General features: G+C 35.7%; 3 protein-coding genes and 1 long non-coding RNA gene across 7 annotated transcripts; 1 reads left to right on the forward strand and 3 right to left on the reverse strand.

Moving 5' to 3' along the window:
• The first annotated feature begins 133 nt into the window (after window positions 1-133).
• Window positions 134-6671, forward strand: LOC149651033 (uncharacterized). 2 transcript variants are annotated; one of them, XM_089847793.1, is made up of 7 exons: window positions 134-2019; window positions 3761-4220; window positions 4745-5012; window positions 5061-5323; window positions 5631-5993; window positions 6055-6126; window positions 6590-6645. In XM_089847793.1, exons 1-6 carry the CDS (start codon window positions 1915-1917, stop codon window positions 6081-6083), a joined length of 1488 nt encoding a protein of 495 aa, XP_089703919.1. In that variant the 5' UTR covers window positions 134-1914; the 3' UTR covers window positions 6084-6126; window positions 6590-6645. The 2 variants fall into 2 exon arrangements, with proteins under 2 accessions (XP_089703919.1, XP_089703920.1); XM_089847794.1 differs by having other exon boundaries at window positions 5079-5323; window positions 6055-6671.
• On the reverse strand, window positions 4049-5637 carry LOC149651034 (uncharacterized). The gene is made up of 3 exons (XR_016371034.1): window positions 5337-5637; window positions 4254-5270; window positions 4049-4190 (listed from the first exon to the last, which is right to left on the reverse strand). It is a non-coding gene; the product is annotated as an uncharacterized LOC149651034 (long non-coding RNA).
• On the reverse strand, window positions 6271-8775 carry LOC149651035 (glycine receptor subunit alpha-2-like). Of its 3 annotated transcripts, XM_089847797.1 has the most exons (7): window positions 8682-8775; window positions 8561-8628; window positions 8266-8492; window positions 8126-8208; window positions 7919-8062; window positions 7214-7566; window positions 6271-7144 (listed from the first exon to the last, which is right to left on the reverse strand). In XM_089847797.1, the coding sequence occupies exons 2-7, from the start codon at window positions 8561-8563 to the stop codon at window positions 6917-6919; spliced, it is 1038 nt and encodes a 345-aa protein (XP_089703923.1). In that variant the 5' UTR covers window positions 8564-8628; window positions 8682-8775; the 3' UTR covers window positions 6271-6916. The 3 variants fall into 3 exon arrangements, with proteins under 3 accessions (XP_089703923.1, XP_089703922.1, XP_089703921.1); XM_089847796.1 differs by having other exon boundaries at window positions 6271-7141; window positions 8561-8735; XM_089847795.1 differs by having other exon boundaries at window positions 8561-8735.
• A 437-nt stretch (window positions 8776-9212) lies between these two features.
• LOC149651036 (uncharacterized) lies at window positions 9213-17050 on the reverse strand. The gene is made up of 19 exons (XM_089847194.1): window positions 16968-17050; window positions 16824-16900; window positions 16685-16755; window positions 16388-16620; window positions 16238-16320; window positions 16034-16180; window positions 15614-15966; window positions 14139-14368; window positions 13999-14081; window positions 13786-13938; window positions 13360-13712; window positions 13167-13306; window positions 11070-11277; window positions 10776-11002; window positions 10631-10713; window positions 10426-10569; window positions 9998-10362; window positions 9804-9943; window positions 9213-9228 (listed from the first exon to the last, which is right to left on the reverse strand). Exons 1-19 carry the CDS (start codon window positions 17048-17050, stop codon window positions 9213-9215), a joined length of 3189 nt encoding a protein of 1062 aa, XP_089703320.1.
• Between the last annotated feature and the right edge of the window lie 544 nt (window positions 17051-17594).

Here is a 17594-nt window from a genome sequence, read left to right on the forward strand (position 1 = left end):
TGACCTATTTTGAATTTTCCCATCAATTACAGGGCATAACGATCTTCCATATGGATTGGTCAAAACAAGTAAATGTGCTTGACCCAATAACCCAAGGTGACCACGATATCCTTCTAAAAAGTTGAATATTTTCCCAAAATACCCTTTCGATTTACAAAAAGGCTTGAATTCAAATGATTAAATTATACCGCCCATATTGTACGAATCTCAAACAACCATAAGTTTATGATATATGTTCCATAAGTATGACACTTCCTAATGCTAGAGACTAACTTAGAGTTAGTTCGAGAACGACAAGAGAATTGACTACACATGGTTAATTTTGCAGCCCATCTTTCTATTAAGTCTGTACTAAGCCTTTGACAGCGCCTCACCAGGCGTCACTAGACGAGAATCTATGACCTACATCGTCACTTCATGACAAGCTCTCATTAACCAGTGACAAACTTATGTAACATATCTTATAAACATATACAGAACACATAACACAGTCCTAAAAACAAACGTTTCCCTGGACGTTCAAAAAGAAAAATATTTCAAACCCTTGGATTTCAATTTGGAAATTTAATATAATTCGCGTTCAAACCATGGTGTTAACTTCTTTCTTTCATAAAATGTAAATATATTCTGGTAAAATCGGAAAAAAACAGAAAAACAACACTATCCCCTTGGAGAGAGATCTTCCAATGTTTACGTACTCTGACCAAACCCCAAACCTCCGCAAGCCATATAGACTGGTTTCTTAAAATAGCCGGCCTGTGATTTTAATTTAGAGCAGCATCTCAGTCTTGCATCGTATTTTCTCAACCTTCTTCCGATTTACTGGTCAAAACATCCAGAACTCTGTTTCATCCCAATTGCAGTGTCGTGTTAAGCTTAATTCAGAATATAGGAGCTTATAACTTAACCGGAGATGAAGTCTCAAAGTGGTACGAACTACGCAGGAGTGAAGCTCCTCAACTTGACCATGCAGTTTATATCGATCAAAATTTTCCTCTTTGGGAAAACGTTCCTTGTCTGCCTGATTCCGATCCTCACTCTCTACTCAGAAACTCTAGGATAAGCACGTTCTTCTGGCGAGAGTGGATTTTTGGATTTCCTAGGCTCAACGTATCAAGTACATCCGACCTTTCGCGGGACCCCTTTTAGTCTAAAATCCCCCCAAAAAAAGCTTCGGTGCATGTTCAATGAAGGCACTCAAATTCAATTAGGTTTTCCCCTGTGTTGACATCTACTCGCAAATCAAATATGTAACGAACGGTTGGTTTCGTGGTACGTTTGCAGAGTTACATTTTAGGAATAAATAAATAAATGCCAATGAAGTGCGGAAGTCGGTTTCGAAGTTGAGAAAAAGAACTTCATCTACAACGTATCAAAAATTCAAAACCGTAAAAAAAAGTACCTCAGTTTGATTTGGACGGAAGGTTTTGCTTTTGCAGCTTTACATAATATATCTAATTCGGAGTAGTTTGAAGCCTGCACACAATTAGGATTCAACTTTTGCACTGTAACTTTTAACCAAAACAAACCGCCCATTGTCATGTTAATATTATCAAGTCCAAATATTGGATTTGCAAAACAGTACCAGTTTTCGTTTTAATTTAACTAAATTTATCCAAAAATCTATAAATATCTCGTGACACATTTCTAAACTTCAAATCGCGTGGTGCAGTATCGCAGTTTTAATGTTTTTTCAATGGCATTTTGTATTGGAAACAAAGTTTGTCAAAACAGCTTAGCAGTTTGATGTTTAAGGAAAAGAACGACATTATGATATGACGTCAAAAAATCCCCTGATCCAATCGATTTGCATTTAGCTAGCGTTATGTTGGCAAACTAAATCAGGATAGTCTGTCAACATCGAAAACGAACAACAGTGTCTTATAAAGCTATTAAATAATGGACATTTGAAGGATGGCAAAATCCAGGCAATGTCCTTGTACTTTGGGAAATGACATTGTCAAACAAGGTTACTTGTACGTGAAACGTCCACCCAGACCTTATTGGAGCAGACTCAAGGTAAAGTATATTACTTTTGACAACCGATAGAGTTTGCAATAAACGTTTAAGGATATAAAATGTAGAATTTATAAAATTCTCTCAAGAATATGGCGCTTTATAATAACGCGTCAACTTATTAAAGCTCTTCTCGGGCTTCGCAAAGTTTTTTTTTCATTAACGGTTTCTTCATTAAGAACCTTAACAGTAATAGGTACGAAACCGAAGCTGAATTCCATTGAAAGAAGACTTCTAAATTGATAAATTGCGCAAAAAAAAAACCATCTGTATGGCCTCAGTCACGTCAATAGACCAATGAAATGCAATACTAAATAAGCAGGCAACGTTAGGGTGACCTTAAAAAGTCACCAGAGAAATTTAGCAGACAAAAGAAAGCTGTCAGGGTCATTTTACCAAGGTACAAGGGTTGATAAGGTCATATTAGAATAAAATAGAAGCAACACAGAAAATACCTATTATACCGCCATTATATTCTTAGAGATGCAGGAGGATCTTGAATCATTTCAAGATAAGAATTTCCTGTGTTCCTTCTATAGTTTACTCTTCTTATGCGAAGCTGAAACTGCCATAGAATATTTCAAACTTCATGGAAGGGCTGAATATATTCCTTAAGATAGGGTTAGATGTAGTACTGAGAAGAAAGTCAACCGTTTAATCGCCATTTCCAAAGAAAAACATTGTCTTTTGTCCAACTTTCGTTTACTTAATGGGTGGTGATAGATTGACAATCTTCTATTTGGAGGACAAAGTTTTACTATATGTACTGTATCTAATTGATCAATAGTATATTGCACGCGATATTTTTCATAATAAATATACATCATTTTGTCTCGACTAGAGAACGATCAACAAAACAACTTTTAAACTCATATTTGTTTACCATAAATTGGTGACAAGAAACTATATATCATCTATTCAAAGGTTTAAACTGACGTATTGAATTTTGCTTGAACAGTTTGTAAATGATGTAAAACAAAATTTATCAATTTTCTCAACAAAATCGCCAAAGTATGATCAGATAAACCCCTGCAGCGATTGATTAATATTAACGAAATTAAACTTACCCACCGATGAGAAATGTAGACCAAATTTTCCGGAAGCAATGGGTTCCATCTCTCATCCGTATCTTTAATCAATTCTAAAACCCACGAGTCTAGAGGCATATCAGAATCTGAAAGTATAAATATAATATGGATTTACTACAAAAGAAAGGAAATGCGCAGACAAAAAGTCGATTCAACCTGCATTCTCTCTTTTACCCAATTCCACCCAACAAAATTCTTTGAAGAACTGTATATTTAAAGTTCAATAAAGGTCTTCCAGGAAAACCCAAGTACCATCACGAATTTTGATACGAGTTAATGGTTAAATATATTCACCCTTCCTTAGCATCTGATTCAAAATGGGGGAACAAAATAAAGCCCTTTGAAACTAATTTAAAAAAGCTTTATATAACAATTACTTTAGTTACCAATAAGCTTAAGGGACTAAAGATAATACGCCGTTCACAATTGAAAAGTATCCAGTAACAGAGCAGCGTCCTTGGAGACCCCCTCTAATTAGAGATTTCTTTTAGAGAGCCCAATTATTTTGAGAACAACAATGAGGTACTTAGGATATCAGCTTAGGATTTATAGGCTTTGCAATTTACAACTCTAAATCTCGGAGAAAGGAAAACAATATTAGTGTCGTCTCTTAGGCTTAAGTGTAACGTTATATAATGTCAATTGGTTTTCTTAAGGCTTGGCATCGTCGCTTCATTGTCCTTCGAGACGAAACAAGAGAAAGCGGTCCATTACTAGAGATGTTCGCCACGCACGAGTCAGTTTGCACCAGTCACTGTCACGGTGTACCCCAAGTTAGCATCGACCTATCACACGCCGTTCATATAGGATTCAGTGGTGATTCGAGCCGTCATCCTTACGCCCTATTGGTTGTGTGTCAAGGTCGTTCACCTTTGCTCTTAGCCGTGGATGACGAGTTGAGCGCACGTTCCTGGATACTGGCACTAGGTTTGATGGCAAGAAAAGGAGGCGAACATTCCTGGAGATTGAACTACAAGTCATCCGAGCTGGGAGGATGTAATCATCTTGGACATTGTTGCAACGAGATGTTTTCTCAAGATCCCGGGTTTCCAATTTGCGATTCGTCCTTCGATACTGGACTATATTCTTTGGAAGATGGAGAGTTGACTGGAGAAGGTAAACCCCATATCCCAACTAAAATATTCTTACCCTGTCCTGGGTCCCAGATTAGAATTTGAAATTCAAAATTTTATTTAAAATTTTTTGTATGGTCTGAAACAGACTCACTAATTTCTGAAGACTTTAGTGAAGCTCCGAATTTAAGCACTTTACATTTAAAACAACGATGTTTGGGTCGATATTCCATTACAAAAGAAGCGGGAAAATTTCTAAGTAGTTCTAAGAATATAAATGGTTTCAGCTTGCTCTCTCCTTTAATGTAGCAGGGTTTTTTTAATGCAAAATGGAAGTCTTTTCTCTTTTTGCGAGAAAACGAAAGATATCTAATATCAAATAATAATAAGATTCCTATTTTTTGTTGTTCTCAAAGTAAGACAGGCGGAAGTTGCTTTTTAAAAGGGTTGAAGTATTAATATGTTGCAAGTACGCTGAAAGAAAATTTAATGGGTTTTTTGTGCAAGAGTTTATGCGAAAAGGGTTCCGGGTTTTCAGTAACAGATTAAGTAAAATATCTTTTTCAGCCCTTCTTGGAGGATCACTGACTGGCCAAGTGATCCGGGAACGTTTTCCAGTCATGGTACATTCCACCGAGGATTCTGAGCGCTCGGGACTCCGAGATGATGCCCAACTAGTTATTTTTAATCATGGTATAGGAGTAGCTAAAGCCGGAGACGCGGACTGCTTACTCTATTGGCCAGTGGCCGGTATCAGACAGTACAAACACGAATCCCTAGCTAGGGGAAGCGGAAACCGCGTCCGAACGACCCTAATCACCTTGGAAGTTGGGAGGTACGATTCATAATCGAATAAGTTAACCTAACCCGTATAAACCCTCAGGTTTTTGAATCGTTACAGGAGATGTTCCACGGGTGAAGGGACATTCCAATTTAGAACCCAACAGGGTCAAGAAATAATACAAGAAATTAGACGCATGGTTTCGTACTGGTCATCCAAAAGGGTTTCTCTATCTACGGCTACTTATCTTACACCAAACGTTGCTCACCGTCACTGTAAGACGGACATCAGTAGGTGCTGCCCAACAACGGCCTTCAATAATAGAGGGAGCAAAGTTAACACCCCTTGTAAGGATGGTTTTAAATGTAAATGATATACCTAAATTTACTAGAATTCTGTTAGAGCTTGTATCATCAAATTACAAATTCATTGCACCCAGAGGGTTTGTACTTTAGAAGTATATTCATTCATGAATTATTGATACGGAGTAGATGTTTTTACACCCCTTTAAGTGGAAAAATAAGCCATGAAGCTCGTGCGGGTGTATCATGTAGTTGAAACAAAATACGCGTTCTATTTTTGGGTCTTATGGGAGTTAATTTATTTCCCCTACGGCGGTTTCTCGTTTTCTTTGATATCAAATATTTACGCAAACTTTCGTTTGATTCTAAGGTCGTTCGGCACCAGCCACGCCTTCGCTTCTTACGTCACGTTTCAACGTTCCATCAGCTTCCTCCGTTCGAATTTGTGGAGGGGAACCAGCGACCAAGAGGACTTCTCCCGACGAAGACCTCAACTATATAGTGCCTGTCTTTGACCGTTCTTGCGACTCGGCCGACGAAGAGTTTTCATTCTCAAAGAGCTCTCCTTTCGCTCGGAAGAGGCCATCAACACTATCGCCGTCTTTTGCCAACAAGGGAAACCACTCAGTTAACTCAGACGAATGCGGGAAGTCCAAAAGTTCAGCCCCATCGAGTAACTCCAGGGAACACGTGGATAGCAAGAGTACTGATCCACCCATGATGGAGGACAGAGGCAAGTAATTGGCATATCCAGATTATAATTGCGAAGTTTAAGAAATGGTTTTCATTTATAGATTACTTGGAAGTATTGCCGAATCAGTAAGATTGAAGATTTTCAGATGTTTCAAGGAAAGGATCAAAGCAGGGTATAGAGTTCGAGCTTCACTAAAACCAATATGATTTAACTCTTTTATTTAAATGTGAAGGATATGACAAAACTCTAGACTAATTATCAGCCATCAAGTGAAATTAATTTACGTCAAAACTTTAAAGGTCGTTGAACAATATCAGTGTAAATGAGAATTTTAATTAAATCGTATTTTGTCAAACAATTCTATTCAATTATACCACTTTTTTAAAATAATCGTTAATGGCGGCATTTCCGTTGTCTGCTTATCTTCACGTCGATTTTGGAGGATGTTTTCGTACCAGTTATGATTTTTCAAAAGCTGTTAGTAGGCCTATCCCCTCGTTGACCATAATTTTAAAATTTACAACATTTTAGGGGCCTTTTCATTTTACTAATTTGACATATTCAGATAGATTGTAATAATTAAAGCGCGAAATAAAGAACGGACCGAAGAAATAATTAATTAAACTTGCCTTTAGATGAGTCAAAATCTGTGGTGACGAAACGATCCGATGCCTAACCACTTCAGTTTAAGGTTCAACAACGCGACACCACAACCGCACGCAAGGTCATACATCTTGAAAAATGACAACGTGGTGATCATGAAATGTAGAAGTATAGACATGCGCGGTGACTTTAATTCACTTCGATTGTTTTTACCAGACGTTAATAATATGAAGTGCAAGTTTTTTTTTGTCGTTGCAACACAGTGAGTGCTGAGAAAATTGTTATTAGTGATGACGCAAAATTTTATATTAAATTATGGGGAAGTGTCATATTTTTTCTCTATTTTAAGTTTTGAATAATTAAGACAGAGTTATTTCCGTTTTTGCCAAAAGAATGGCAAAATAAATGACGGTGAAGCAGATCATAAACAATGGGAAAACCTTGCGAGATATTAAATCCAACTTTTCAGGATTATTTTTGACGCTCTGACATGTACTTTTACCACCGTCCTTTAATTCTTTTTTAACTTCCGGTTCGACTCTCCAACTTGCCGACTTCTTTTCCGGAACAGTACTTACCTCAATCTGCTATCAAGAAGAACAAAATTTTAATTCAATTCTAATCCAGTGTTTAACATGTCAAAAATGGTCATTTACTTGTGGTTTATGACTTAAAAGTGTATTTTTCTTTAACCGCAGCCTCAAAGAGTAAGCGATACTGAACTCCATGATGGCCGCAAATATCAAGCTGAGACAGAAAAACATCCAAACATCCATGCTTGTTATGTACTGAACTGGTGGTAAACCGGTCCTGGATTGAATCATTTGAGTGCTCATGGTTAAAAGAGCAGTAACGCTTAGCGTAACTCTTGCAGGAGCGGCTTCAACATCAATGTAAAAAGATATCCATGATAGAACTACCACCAAACTACTCGGCATGTAAAAGTTGAGGAAACTTCCGGTTAGGAGTCTATGAAAGGTGATATTTCCTCGTAGTACGGTATAGTTTCCTGCAAAAGAAAGTGGCTTGGTAATTAATCTCTTAAGTTCATAAGATGTTCCATGAGTTTGTAACGGGTTATTGAGAGCTTGTCATGAAGTGACGTAGGTGAAACGACATATATTCTCGTAAAGCGACGCCTGGTGAGGCGCTGTCAAAGGCTTAGTACATACTAAATAGGAAGATGGACTGCAAAATTAACCAAGTGTAGTCAATTCTCGCTTGCCGTTCTCGAACTAGCTCTATGTAAGTCTCTAGCATTACGAAGTTTAGAAGTGTCAAACTTATGGTACTCTCTATTTAAAAGGTTCCATAACACTAATAATTTCCATACGTAGTTGAGTATTTGTAATCTTACTTACCAGTAACCCACTCTTCAGTATGGTAATCCGCTTCCGGTTTTGAGATTCGAAACTGTAATGGCTTCATTTCGTAGTAAAGTCCCAAGCCATGGTTTCCAATGCTTTCATCCCAATGCAGAAGAACTTTTCTATCGGTATTTCTCACTGAAGTAAAATAAATAAAACAATGCAAATACTCGCTTCGAAGTTACAAATAAGAATTTGTACTTAAGCCAATGCTTATGGAGCAGTGTTGTGAATCGAATGGGTACAGAGAAAATTGCATCGGACATGATATACGAAACATGAATCTAGAGTAAGATTATCAGGGATTTTTCATATAGGGTTAGAAAAAGTTACATAATTACCTTTCAAAGCGAAGTATTTCGCCGGTTTCCGTCAATTTGTGACCTTTATTTGGAACAACAGCGTCGAAAGTCTTTATGTCCAACGAGTTAGGAAAGTAGACATCAGGTTTCCACATACAGTCAGTCAATTTTTCCGGAAGTTCAACTGGAAATGCCCGATTTACAACGGTGATGTTTAATCGACGATTAGTCCATTTCGTATACAAATAGCAATGCAATCGAAATTCCTACATAATAATTTAAATAAAACGATAAACAGTGCCTTCTTTGTGTGTTTATTTAATACTACCATTACCATAGAATCCTCCCGAATTTGATCAATGTTGACTATCAATACACCAATGTACACATCTTGAACTGATCCTGTAATTGTCATTAGTAATAATAACATTACCATACCCGGTTTAAGAACAAACCTGAGAAAGTAGGGTTCGATTTTGAAAAACAACTTTTTAAATCAATCTCTTCAATATCATTTTCTCCATCCAGTCTGAAAAGTTAAGTACATAATTAAACATTTTAAAATTGACAATAATATAATTATTTATACGTAATATTAAGAGCTTCCGAGTATGACGAAAAATATACGCAGAGTATAAAAATAAACTTGAAATATATTGAGTAATGCATTTATCAATAACTAGAAATATAACGGCGCTGCTATGTCGTCGACTAAACATCAACTAGTATACCGGTACAATAATGTATAAAAAAGGTTTTATTCCGGAATCACGCGTCGCAAAAAGTGAATATGATTTCGATTTTCTAATGTACACAGAAAACAAGTCCAGTTCGGAAAGACTGTATAGTAGTATTGAGTCTAAATATTCTCGTAAATGCATGTTGTAAGAACTCGAAAAATAAAATAAATTGGCTTTAGTCATAAAATTTTAATCACGCAAAATTGTTCTCCTCGCCAACACGCAATATAAATTTTTCCAAAAATTTTATGCAGTAAGTAGGCTATAATATAACCCAACAGTATTAATCAAAAGATTTGGTCCACTATGGCAAACTTCTCCGTGATAAGAAAATAATTGTTGATGTACTACTGAGTATAATTATAAGTTTATAAGATATGTTCCATAAGTATGACACTACCTATGCTTCGTAATGCTGAGAGCTAGTTTGAGAAAGACAAGCGAGAATTGACTACACTCGGGTTTGCAGTCCATATTCCTATTCACTCTGTATTAAGCCTTTGACAGCGCCTCACCAGGCATCTCGATCTTTACCTCGAATCTATGACCTGCGTCACTTCATGACAAGCTCCAGTTTGTAACCCGTGACAAACTTATGGAACGTATCTTATGAACTTGTGGTAACACGAAAGATTAATGTTATAATTCATGTAAGTGGAAAAAAGCGTAACATTACACCGTACACGTGAGTTTCAAAATAAATTATTTCACAAAACCATTAGTTAATTAACGGGGTTAGCGAAGATATTGATACAGAGTAGAAAATAGTTGCATTACATTGGCTTATTTTCGGTTTTACAATAAAGGTAAGACCAGTATACAATACAAAATATTAACAGTGTTAGAGGGAAAAGCCACCGACTTATTTTGTCCAATTTTTCCGGAGTGCTGGCAGTAAAATTCTTATTATTCTTAAGTTGATCAATTGGCGAGATGGAGGCACGTTTTGAGCCCTTGTTTTCCCGAACGACGTTATCCTAAAGTCACACTTTAGTCACGTTTAAAATTAACTTGAGACGTTTAAAACTTACCATCGTAGATACGGGAGAGCTTGGTTTCGACTGAATCTTATTCTTACACTTTTGACGGCACGCGTACGCGATACTAAACTCCACAAAGGAGCCAAACACCAAACTTAGACAAAAGAATAACCAGACATCCATGCTGGTAATGTATTGTACCGGCGGCAATGAACCTCTTGCTTGAATCATTTGAGTACTAATAGTTAAAAGAGCCGTTACTCCTAAAGTGACTCTTGCTGGAGCTGATTCAACATCAATATAAAATGATATCCAAGATAGAATAACGACTAAAGTGCTTGGAATATAATAGTTAAGAAAACTACTTGTTAAGCGACGATAGAAAGTTACGATTCCTCTCAATTCCGTGTAGTTCCCTGTTGAATTAACGTATCTTCGCATTAATGTTAAATATCATGATAGCTTAATTTCATACTGACCACTTAACCATACTCCAGTTATTTTTTCCATCTTTGGTTTGGAGATTCGAAACTGCAACGGTTGCATTTCGTAAACGTAACCAATTCCACCGTCACCGTAGTTTTCATTCCAATGTAAAAGCGCTTTGTGGTCTGGATTTAACACTAAATTAAAATAGATTATAATTAAGTATTCTGTTGAATAAAGTGTGTAACCGAAGCATACTTAGTCCTATATTAAATGAACAGCGTTGGGTGTCCAATGGGAAGAGTGCAAAATGCATGGGACAGGATATTCTAAAGATGAACCTTTAAAGAGGTTTAAATAATGATCACTTAAGATTACTAAAAAAAACGTTTTAAAAACAAACCTTTCAGTAAGTAATATCTTCCCATTTTCAAAGTACTTGAAACCACGATTGACAACTGTTGATTCGAATGTTATTATCTCCAAGCTGTTTGGGAATATAATGTCGGGTTTCCACATGCAGTCTGACAGAACTGTTGGTAGTGTAATTGGATAAGCTTGATTAACAACTGTTATGTTCATTCGTTGATTGGTCCATGAGGTGTAGAGGTAACAATGCAAGCGAAAGTCCTTTTTGATTTGTTAGAAATAAAGCAATTACACTTGGTTTTTATAATTGTTTCATACTAAAAGTTACCATAGAATCTTCTCTAATTTGATCAATATCTAAAACCATAATGCCGATATAAATATCTTGTATTGATCCTGGAATTAGGCGTTGACATATGTTGATAATAGGAATTGTTTTAACATTATTGATTTGAGAACTACCCGAAAGAGTTGGGTTCGATTTTAAGCAACAACTTTTCAAATCTTGAGCTTCGAGTTCACGAGATTCATCTAAACTGAAAGATGTCATCAATGAAGATTTTAAACATTCTTAACTTAGTTGAAAATTAAAAAATAATATACGTTATGTTAAACGCTTGAACTGGACTCCAAATAAAGAGGACTAATATCCACAACATTATCGCTGTACTGTTCACCAAAAACTGGCATGGATTTACTCAATTTCCCTCCAGTAAAATAGCGTGAGACCTATAGTTACGCTTAAGGAATATAGAAGCGCAAATAGAAAGGAAAATACCTCATTTCAATCGCTTTCTTTATTTAGTAGAAGCAGACCAATATTGACATTTGAGCTTGGTTTGGCATATTAAATGTACGGTCCACTCTCAAAGCAAGAAACAAGCACAGCTTATTTCAACTAACTTCTTAATCTTGCACGCAGGCACATATTTAACATAACTTCACATGAGGTATGCAGAATAATGTACATTTACTAATGTTAAAATCTTTTTTAAATTCTGAGAAAGAATAAAAGCTAATGCATGACCCACTCTGAGTAAATACATAATTGCTTATTTCCTTGACTTGAACGCGAATAAACTATGTATTTTCTAAACCAACTGCAAAACCATGCGTTTCACTTGTCTTTGACTTGAAAGAATTAACATTAAGTATCCCAAATAAAGTTATTTCATACCATGGTTCCTTGGTCGATTCAACAAGCAAAATTAAATGGCACGAGGAGTATGCAAAGTTAAACCGTGCATTGTCGAAACTAAACCGATATAACATGAAAACCTTTACTATAATCGACCTTCCAGTCTAGGAGGCAGGTTTATCTGTGGAAACTAACACATGTTACGTATGTAAGGGTTATTCTCGTTGTTAGGCCATAAATTGTGTTTTTTTGAAAATCGAGGAATAACATTATAAATATTAAAGGAAGTTAGGCAACCAAACGAAGGAGCTTGACATAGTTCAACGGTTATACTCACTTCGATTAGGAAATATGACAGGTTTAATTGATCAGATACCGGTTTGACGTAAATTTTGTACTGTCCAAGAAAATGAAGTTCCACAAGTGTTTACTTTCACTCTTTTTCTCGTGAACTCACTGTTGCGCTAAAGTCGGTACTTTTAGATTAATTTTGGTTCGCATTAATGAAGTTTCGTAGTATTTTTCAGACCGTTGATATGATTAACTTTATCGACCCGACAAAACAACCTTGCGTTTTGACCAAAACAAAGTAAAATAAAGGTTGAAATACCTCCCAATCTTGACTTTAATTAAACATCGAGCGTTTAGTTTAATCTATAAGACGTAGAAGACTTTTGTAGCACCGAAACTTTAATAGAATTATTTACAGCTTTTTAGTGCAATTTCATGTTTCTAAATTTACACTTAGCGCAATGCGGTTTATTATTTTAAGTCCAAACACGATATTTTGCATTTTGTTCATTTTATAAAAGTATTGATTTCTCTAGTATAATTTAACAGACTATAACACATACACATTAAGGAGTTTTTAATAAACTTGTGGTTTAATAAGGTCTTGCAATTTCTTTAAATAATGCCACAGTTTAACTCTTAATTATAATAATAAAACTCCACACTTAAGATGGCATTGCAAACAAAACCTTATCGATCTAGGTACTTGGCAAACTTTTAGAAAAACCATGATCGATACCTGTTTTTATGTGATAACATAAAATTCATATCATATTTAAAATTTGGGTGCAATATATTTACATATGTTTGTTTTTGCACTTTGTATTGACTGTGAGTTATTGCAAATAGTAATAAAACGTCATGCAATATTTTAGCTTTAAAAATTAAAGGTCTCTGCCTAAATGTTATTATATTTTTAACTGCGTTCTTCATTATCCTAGTTTAATTTCAGTGTTGCAATAAGCAAATGCAAAGTAGCTAATACTAAATATCAACATGACAATTGGGAAAAGCCATCGAGATATTCTGTCCATGTTTGCAGAAGTTGAAGCTAATTTCGAAATGGTTTGTACGGTTTCGTCGTTTGAAGACCAACCAGCGGCTCTCTTATTCTCAATTACTTTGACTGTGTTTCTCTAAAGGCAATAAATTAGTCAAAATTTAAACAAAACGCAATCTTTTAACCTACCCTTGGTTTAGAAATAGCGGTTGCCTTTTTTTTACATTGACTTTGGTAAGAGTAAACGATACTGTATTCGATGATTGAGGCAAAAACCAAAGTGAGACAGAAAAATAACCAAACGTCCATGCAAGTGACGTATTGAACCGCCGGCAACGAGTTCCTGGCTTGTATCATTTGAGTGCTAATTGTCAAAACAGACGTTACTCCTAGTGTGACCCTGGCTGGAGCGGCTTCCACATCAATGTAGAATGATATCCAAGATAAAATCACAACCAAACTACTCGGAATGTAATAATTGAGGAAGCTGCCAGTTATCAGTCGGTAGAAATTGATATTCGCTACCAATGACGAGTAAGATTCTAAAAATTGGAAAGCAATCAGAATAGTAATGAAAATAAATATTAGTACCATGCTATGACGAAGAGACCTTACTATTGTAAAAAACGTCTGTCACTGAATCTATTGTCGGTTTAGAAATGCTAAATTGCAACGGATGCATCTCGTAGACATACGTAATACCTTTGGTAATACCGTTGTAGCTATCTTTTTTCCAATCTAGCAGGACCTCGTTGTCGGAATTTACCGCTATGATTTGCAAAACATATAGTCGTAGTAAATAAATTTGGTAATGAAAAAATCTCATACTTATTCCGATCAGGAATCGACAATGTTGGGTATCGAATGGGAACATGGCAAACTGCATCGGACAAGATACACGAAAAATGAACCTAGAAATAATTGGGGTAATTACGCGTTTTACCCCTGACGATTTATATTTTAATAACCTTTGAAAATAGTAGATATAGCCTTCAGATTCATGATATTTATATCCTTTATATGGAACAGGCTCCATAAAAGTTTTCACGTCAACGGTGTTGGGAAAACGAAAGCTTGGTTTCCACATGCAGTTAGAAAGTTTAGCTGATAGTACAACTTCGCCAGTTTGGTTAACAACTGTGATGTTCATTCGATGATTTTTCCACCAGGCATTAAAGTAACAGTTCAAGTGAAAGCTCTGCGCAACATTGACAGGTTTAGAAACAGGTCAAATTTTTAGAATAAAATCTACCATTAAGCTTTCACTAATTTGATCAATGTCCATCACTAAAACACTGACGTTTACACGCTGCACGACCCCTAAAAGAAACCAATGTTTTACGATATTGCTTAAAATTTTGTATTGAATAACCGTTACCTGTCGTTGTGGGATCTGTTCTCAAATAACAGGTTTCTAAAGAAAAGTCGTTGATTCCACGTGAGGAATCAATCCTGAATGGAAAAAATTATAGAGACTGTTGAAGGCTTTTTGTGCGCTATAATACTCACGTAACATCAAATGAGTCTGAACAAGAATAACTGCAATAGTGTAGAAAGAATAAAAAACCTGTAAGAAAAGGTCGTGTGCAACTCATGGTGGCCAAAAAGATTTTAAATAGAAATTTCCGAGATGTGCATCTTGTTTCGTATTGTATTTGGTCTACGAGTCAGTTACTCATTGGCTATCCTAGGAATGACTTCGTATAAAGGCGTTTAAAGCGTACTGGACTACTATTCGCGGTCAGCCAAGTATGAAATAGTGTTGCAAAGTGCACGAAAAGATTTATTCTTGACCAAAAATACAGTTTTGATATTTATATTTTTCCTTACAAAGAGCAGAATTGAACGGTCCGATAAAAATGGGTTATTCAAACCCTTAATTATTTTTCTCAGTAGTACAATTAAGGTCTTTCGAGTTTGCGCGCGTTAAGTTTTATTCGCTTTTATAACTTGAAATGTTTAATCGATTTTGGTTGACCTAGATGCTGTGGTTTCAGAATACAACATGCCATAAAAGTTAGGCCCAAAAGAATTTAATTCTATTTGATTTTCTAATTCCTTCATAGCTAGTTCCAAATAAGAAAGCTCTAATTTGACCAAAACTAATCATGATATGTTGCATATAATTCTGTGTCATTTACAAACACGTTTCCCTTAAGGCCATTTGGTTACTAGTCATACGTAAACTTAATTTCGGTGTTGCAAAAAATGAAAGACCAATAAACAACGCAAAATATTATCATCGTCAGAGGAAAAATCCATCTAGAGACTTTGTCCAATTTTACTGTTGTGTTTGAAGTCAAATTTTTGCAGTTTTGCTTCTCAATAGGCCATGCTTCGGTTTGATTGTTGTCAGTACCTTTCAAAGTGCCACGCTGAAATACCATAAAATACCAGTTCACACAGTACTATCATCAACACACTTAACAACAGAGAGACATACTTTTGGAATAAGGATTTTCTTTGAGGTTTGTCTCGATTGCTTCCGGTTTGAATAGGCAATGCTGTACTCGATGAAGGAAGCGAAAACCAAACTCATGCAAAAGAACAGCCACACATCCATGCAGGTAATGTATTGAACTGGTGGCAATGAATCTCTTGCTTGAATCATTTGCGTACTAATAGTTAAAAGAGCCGTTACGCTTAACGTAACCCTGGCTGGTGCCGCATCCACGTCAATGTAGAAAGAAATCCAGGATAGCACCACCACCAAAGTACTTGGGATGTAGAAATTTAGGAAACTTCCGGTCAAACGTCGGTGGAATGAGATGCTTGCACGCAATTCCGCGTATTTAACTGTCGAAAAATTAAGTAATAAAAACAATTTTTCATTGTAATTGCGTTTAATTTACGCTGGCTGCACCTCCGTTCCCAAAGTCATCGATATGCGAGCCAAGTGTAGGGTGAGAGATATAGAACTGTAAGGGATGCATCTGTTCGTGGAAGGCAATACCTCCAGCTCCTAGCTTGGTATCCCAACGAAGAGTAACTTTGTCATCGGTATTACCCACTTTAAATAAATTAATTTGAATAATAATTAAATTTTGCATGATTTAACTTATCTTACTCAAACTGATTTTGAAAGTGCAGTGCTGAGAATCAAAAGGAAACATTTCAAATTTCATGGGACAAGCAATTCGAAAAATGAACCTAGAATATCAATAAAGATTTAATTAACATATTTTGATTTAACGCTAGTTATAAAAGTGTACTGTACCTTTCTTCGCGGAGGATTTTTCCATCCGTGAAATATTTGAAGGAATGATTTGGAACCATGTCTCTAAACGTTTTAATTTCCACCGTGTTGGGAAAGTAAATGTCGGGTTTCCACATACAATTTGTCAGTTTTTGAGGGAGCATAACTACCTTGGAACCATGATGATTTAAGATAGTCAGGTTCAGTCTAGGATTGTTCCAAGAAGCTTGAAAGTAACAATGTAACCGGAAGTCCTTCAAATAGTCGTACGATTTACTCATGACATGTAAAATATATTAAATTTTGCAATTTACTTACCATTTGACCTTCGTTGATTTGATCTATGGCCAGGACATGAATTCCGGTAAATACTTCTTGGACTTTTCGTACTGTAGTAAAGGATTAATCAATTATATTAATTATATCATTTTTAATAACTTTTAATTACTGAAATTACCTGAAACAATGGTTGGATCCGACCTCAAGTAACAATTGTCCAATGAATTATTATCAATACCATGCAACGGATCCAATCTGTAATTTTAAAAATCTTCATAAACTTTTCTCTAATTAGAGTTTATGGAATGTTATTTCCTCTTACGTAATATTCATTGATTGAGATTTGACGGATTGACAACTGAAACAAATGAACAGTAAAACAATAATACGCATTTCACTTCTCATCCTGTTTCGTTTTGTGGTAAGTCTACGAGTCGGTTACTCATTGGTTATCCAAGAACTGACTTCGTATAAAGGCGCTTAGAGCGTTCTGGACTATTATATTCACGGTTGGTCAAGTTTATGAAATAATTTTGCAAAGTGCACGAAAAGATATTTTTATGCCAAAAATACAGTCATTATATTTCTATTATACTAAACAAAGAGCGGATTTAAACGGTCCCACTAAAAATGGGTTATTCAAAGCAGTAATTTTCTTTGACGCAGTACAAAGCTTGAGCACATAAGGTTTCTTATTCGCTTTTCTAAATAACTTAAAATGTTTAATCGATAACGGTTGACCTAGAAAGTGTTTTTCCCAATACAACATGCTATAAAAGTTAGACCGGAAATGTTTTTATTTGTTTCTCTAAATCCAAAATAACTATATAGTTCCAGATAAGAACGCTCTAAATTGACCAAGAAACTAAATATGATATGTTCTTAATTCTGTTAATTTTACAAATATGCTTCCTTTAAGGCCATTTGGTTACTAATCATACGTAAACTT

The sequence above is a fragment of the Phalangium opilio genome, unplaced genomic scaffold (genome assembly GCF_054372755.1).
Source record: "Phalangium opilio isolate 3A_F unplaced genomic scaffold, DU_Popi_V2 ptg000082l_1, whole genome shotgun sequence".
In the NCBI taxonomy this organism is placed as follows: Eukaryota; Metazoa; Arthropoda; class Arachnida; order Opiliones; family Phalangiidae; genus Phalangium; species Phalangium opilio.

Bases quoted from the DNA above. Each gene is read 5' to 3' on its own strand.
- LOC149651035 (XM_089847795.1), bottom strand. From the start codon at position 8,662: ATGGTAATGTTATTATTACTAATGACAATTACAGGATCAGTTCAAGAT. The intron at 8,493-8,560 runs GTAATGGTAGTA...ATTATTATGTAG, and splicing joins AAATTCGGGAGGATTCTATG to GAATTTCGATTGCATTGCTA. The intron at 7,145-7,213 runs GTAAATGACCAT...TCTTCTTGATAG, and splicing joins TTTTAAGTCATAAACCACAA to CAGATTGAGGTAAGTACTGT.
- LOC149651036 (XM_089847194.1), bottom strand. From the start codon at position 17,050: ATGAGAAGTGAAATGCGTATTATTGTTTTACTGTTCATTTGTTTCAGT. The intron at 16,321-16,387 runs GTACAGTACACT...TTGATATTCTAG, and splicing joins AAAATCCTCCGCGAAGAAAG to GTTCATTTTTCGAATTGCTT. The intron at 13,713-13,785 runs GTAAGGTCTCTT...TCCAATTTTTAG, and splicing joins GACAGACGTTTTTTACAATA to AATCTTACTCGTCATTGGTA.
- LOC149651033 (XM_089847793.1), top strand. From the start codon at position 1,915: ATGGCAAAATCCAGGCAATGTCCTTGTACTTTGGGAAATGACATTGTC. The intron at 2,020-3,760 runs GTAAAGTATATT...GGTTTTCTTAAG, and splicing joins CTTATTGGAGCAGACTCAAG to GCTTGGCATCGTCGCTTCAT. The intron at 5,324-5,630 runs GTAAATGATATA...TTTGATTCTAAG, and splicing joins TTGTAAGGATGGTTTTAAAT to GTCGTTCGGCACCAGCCACG.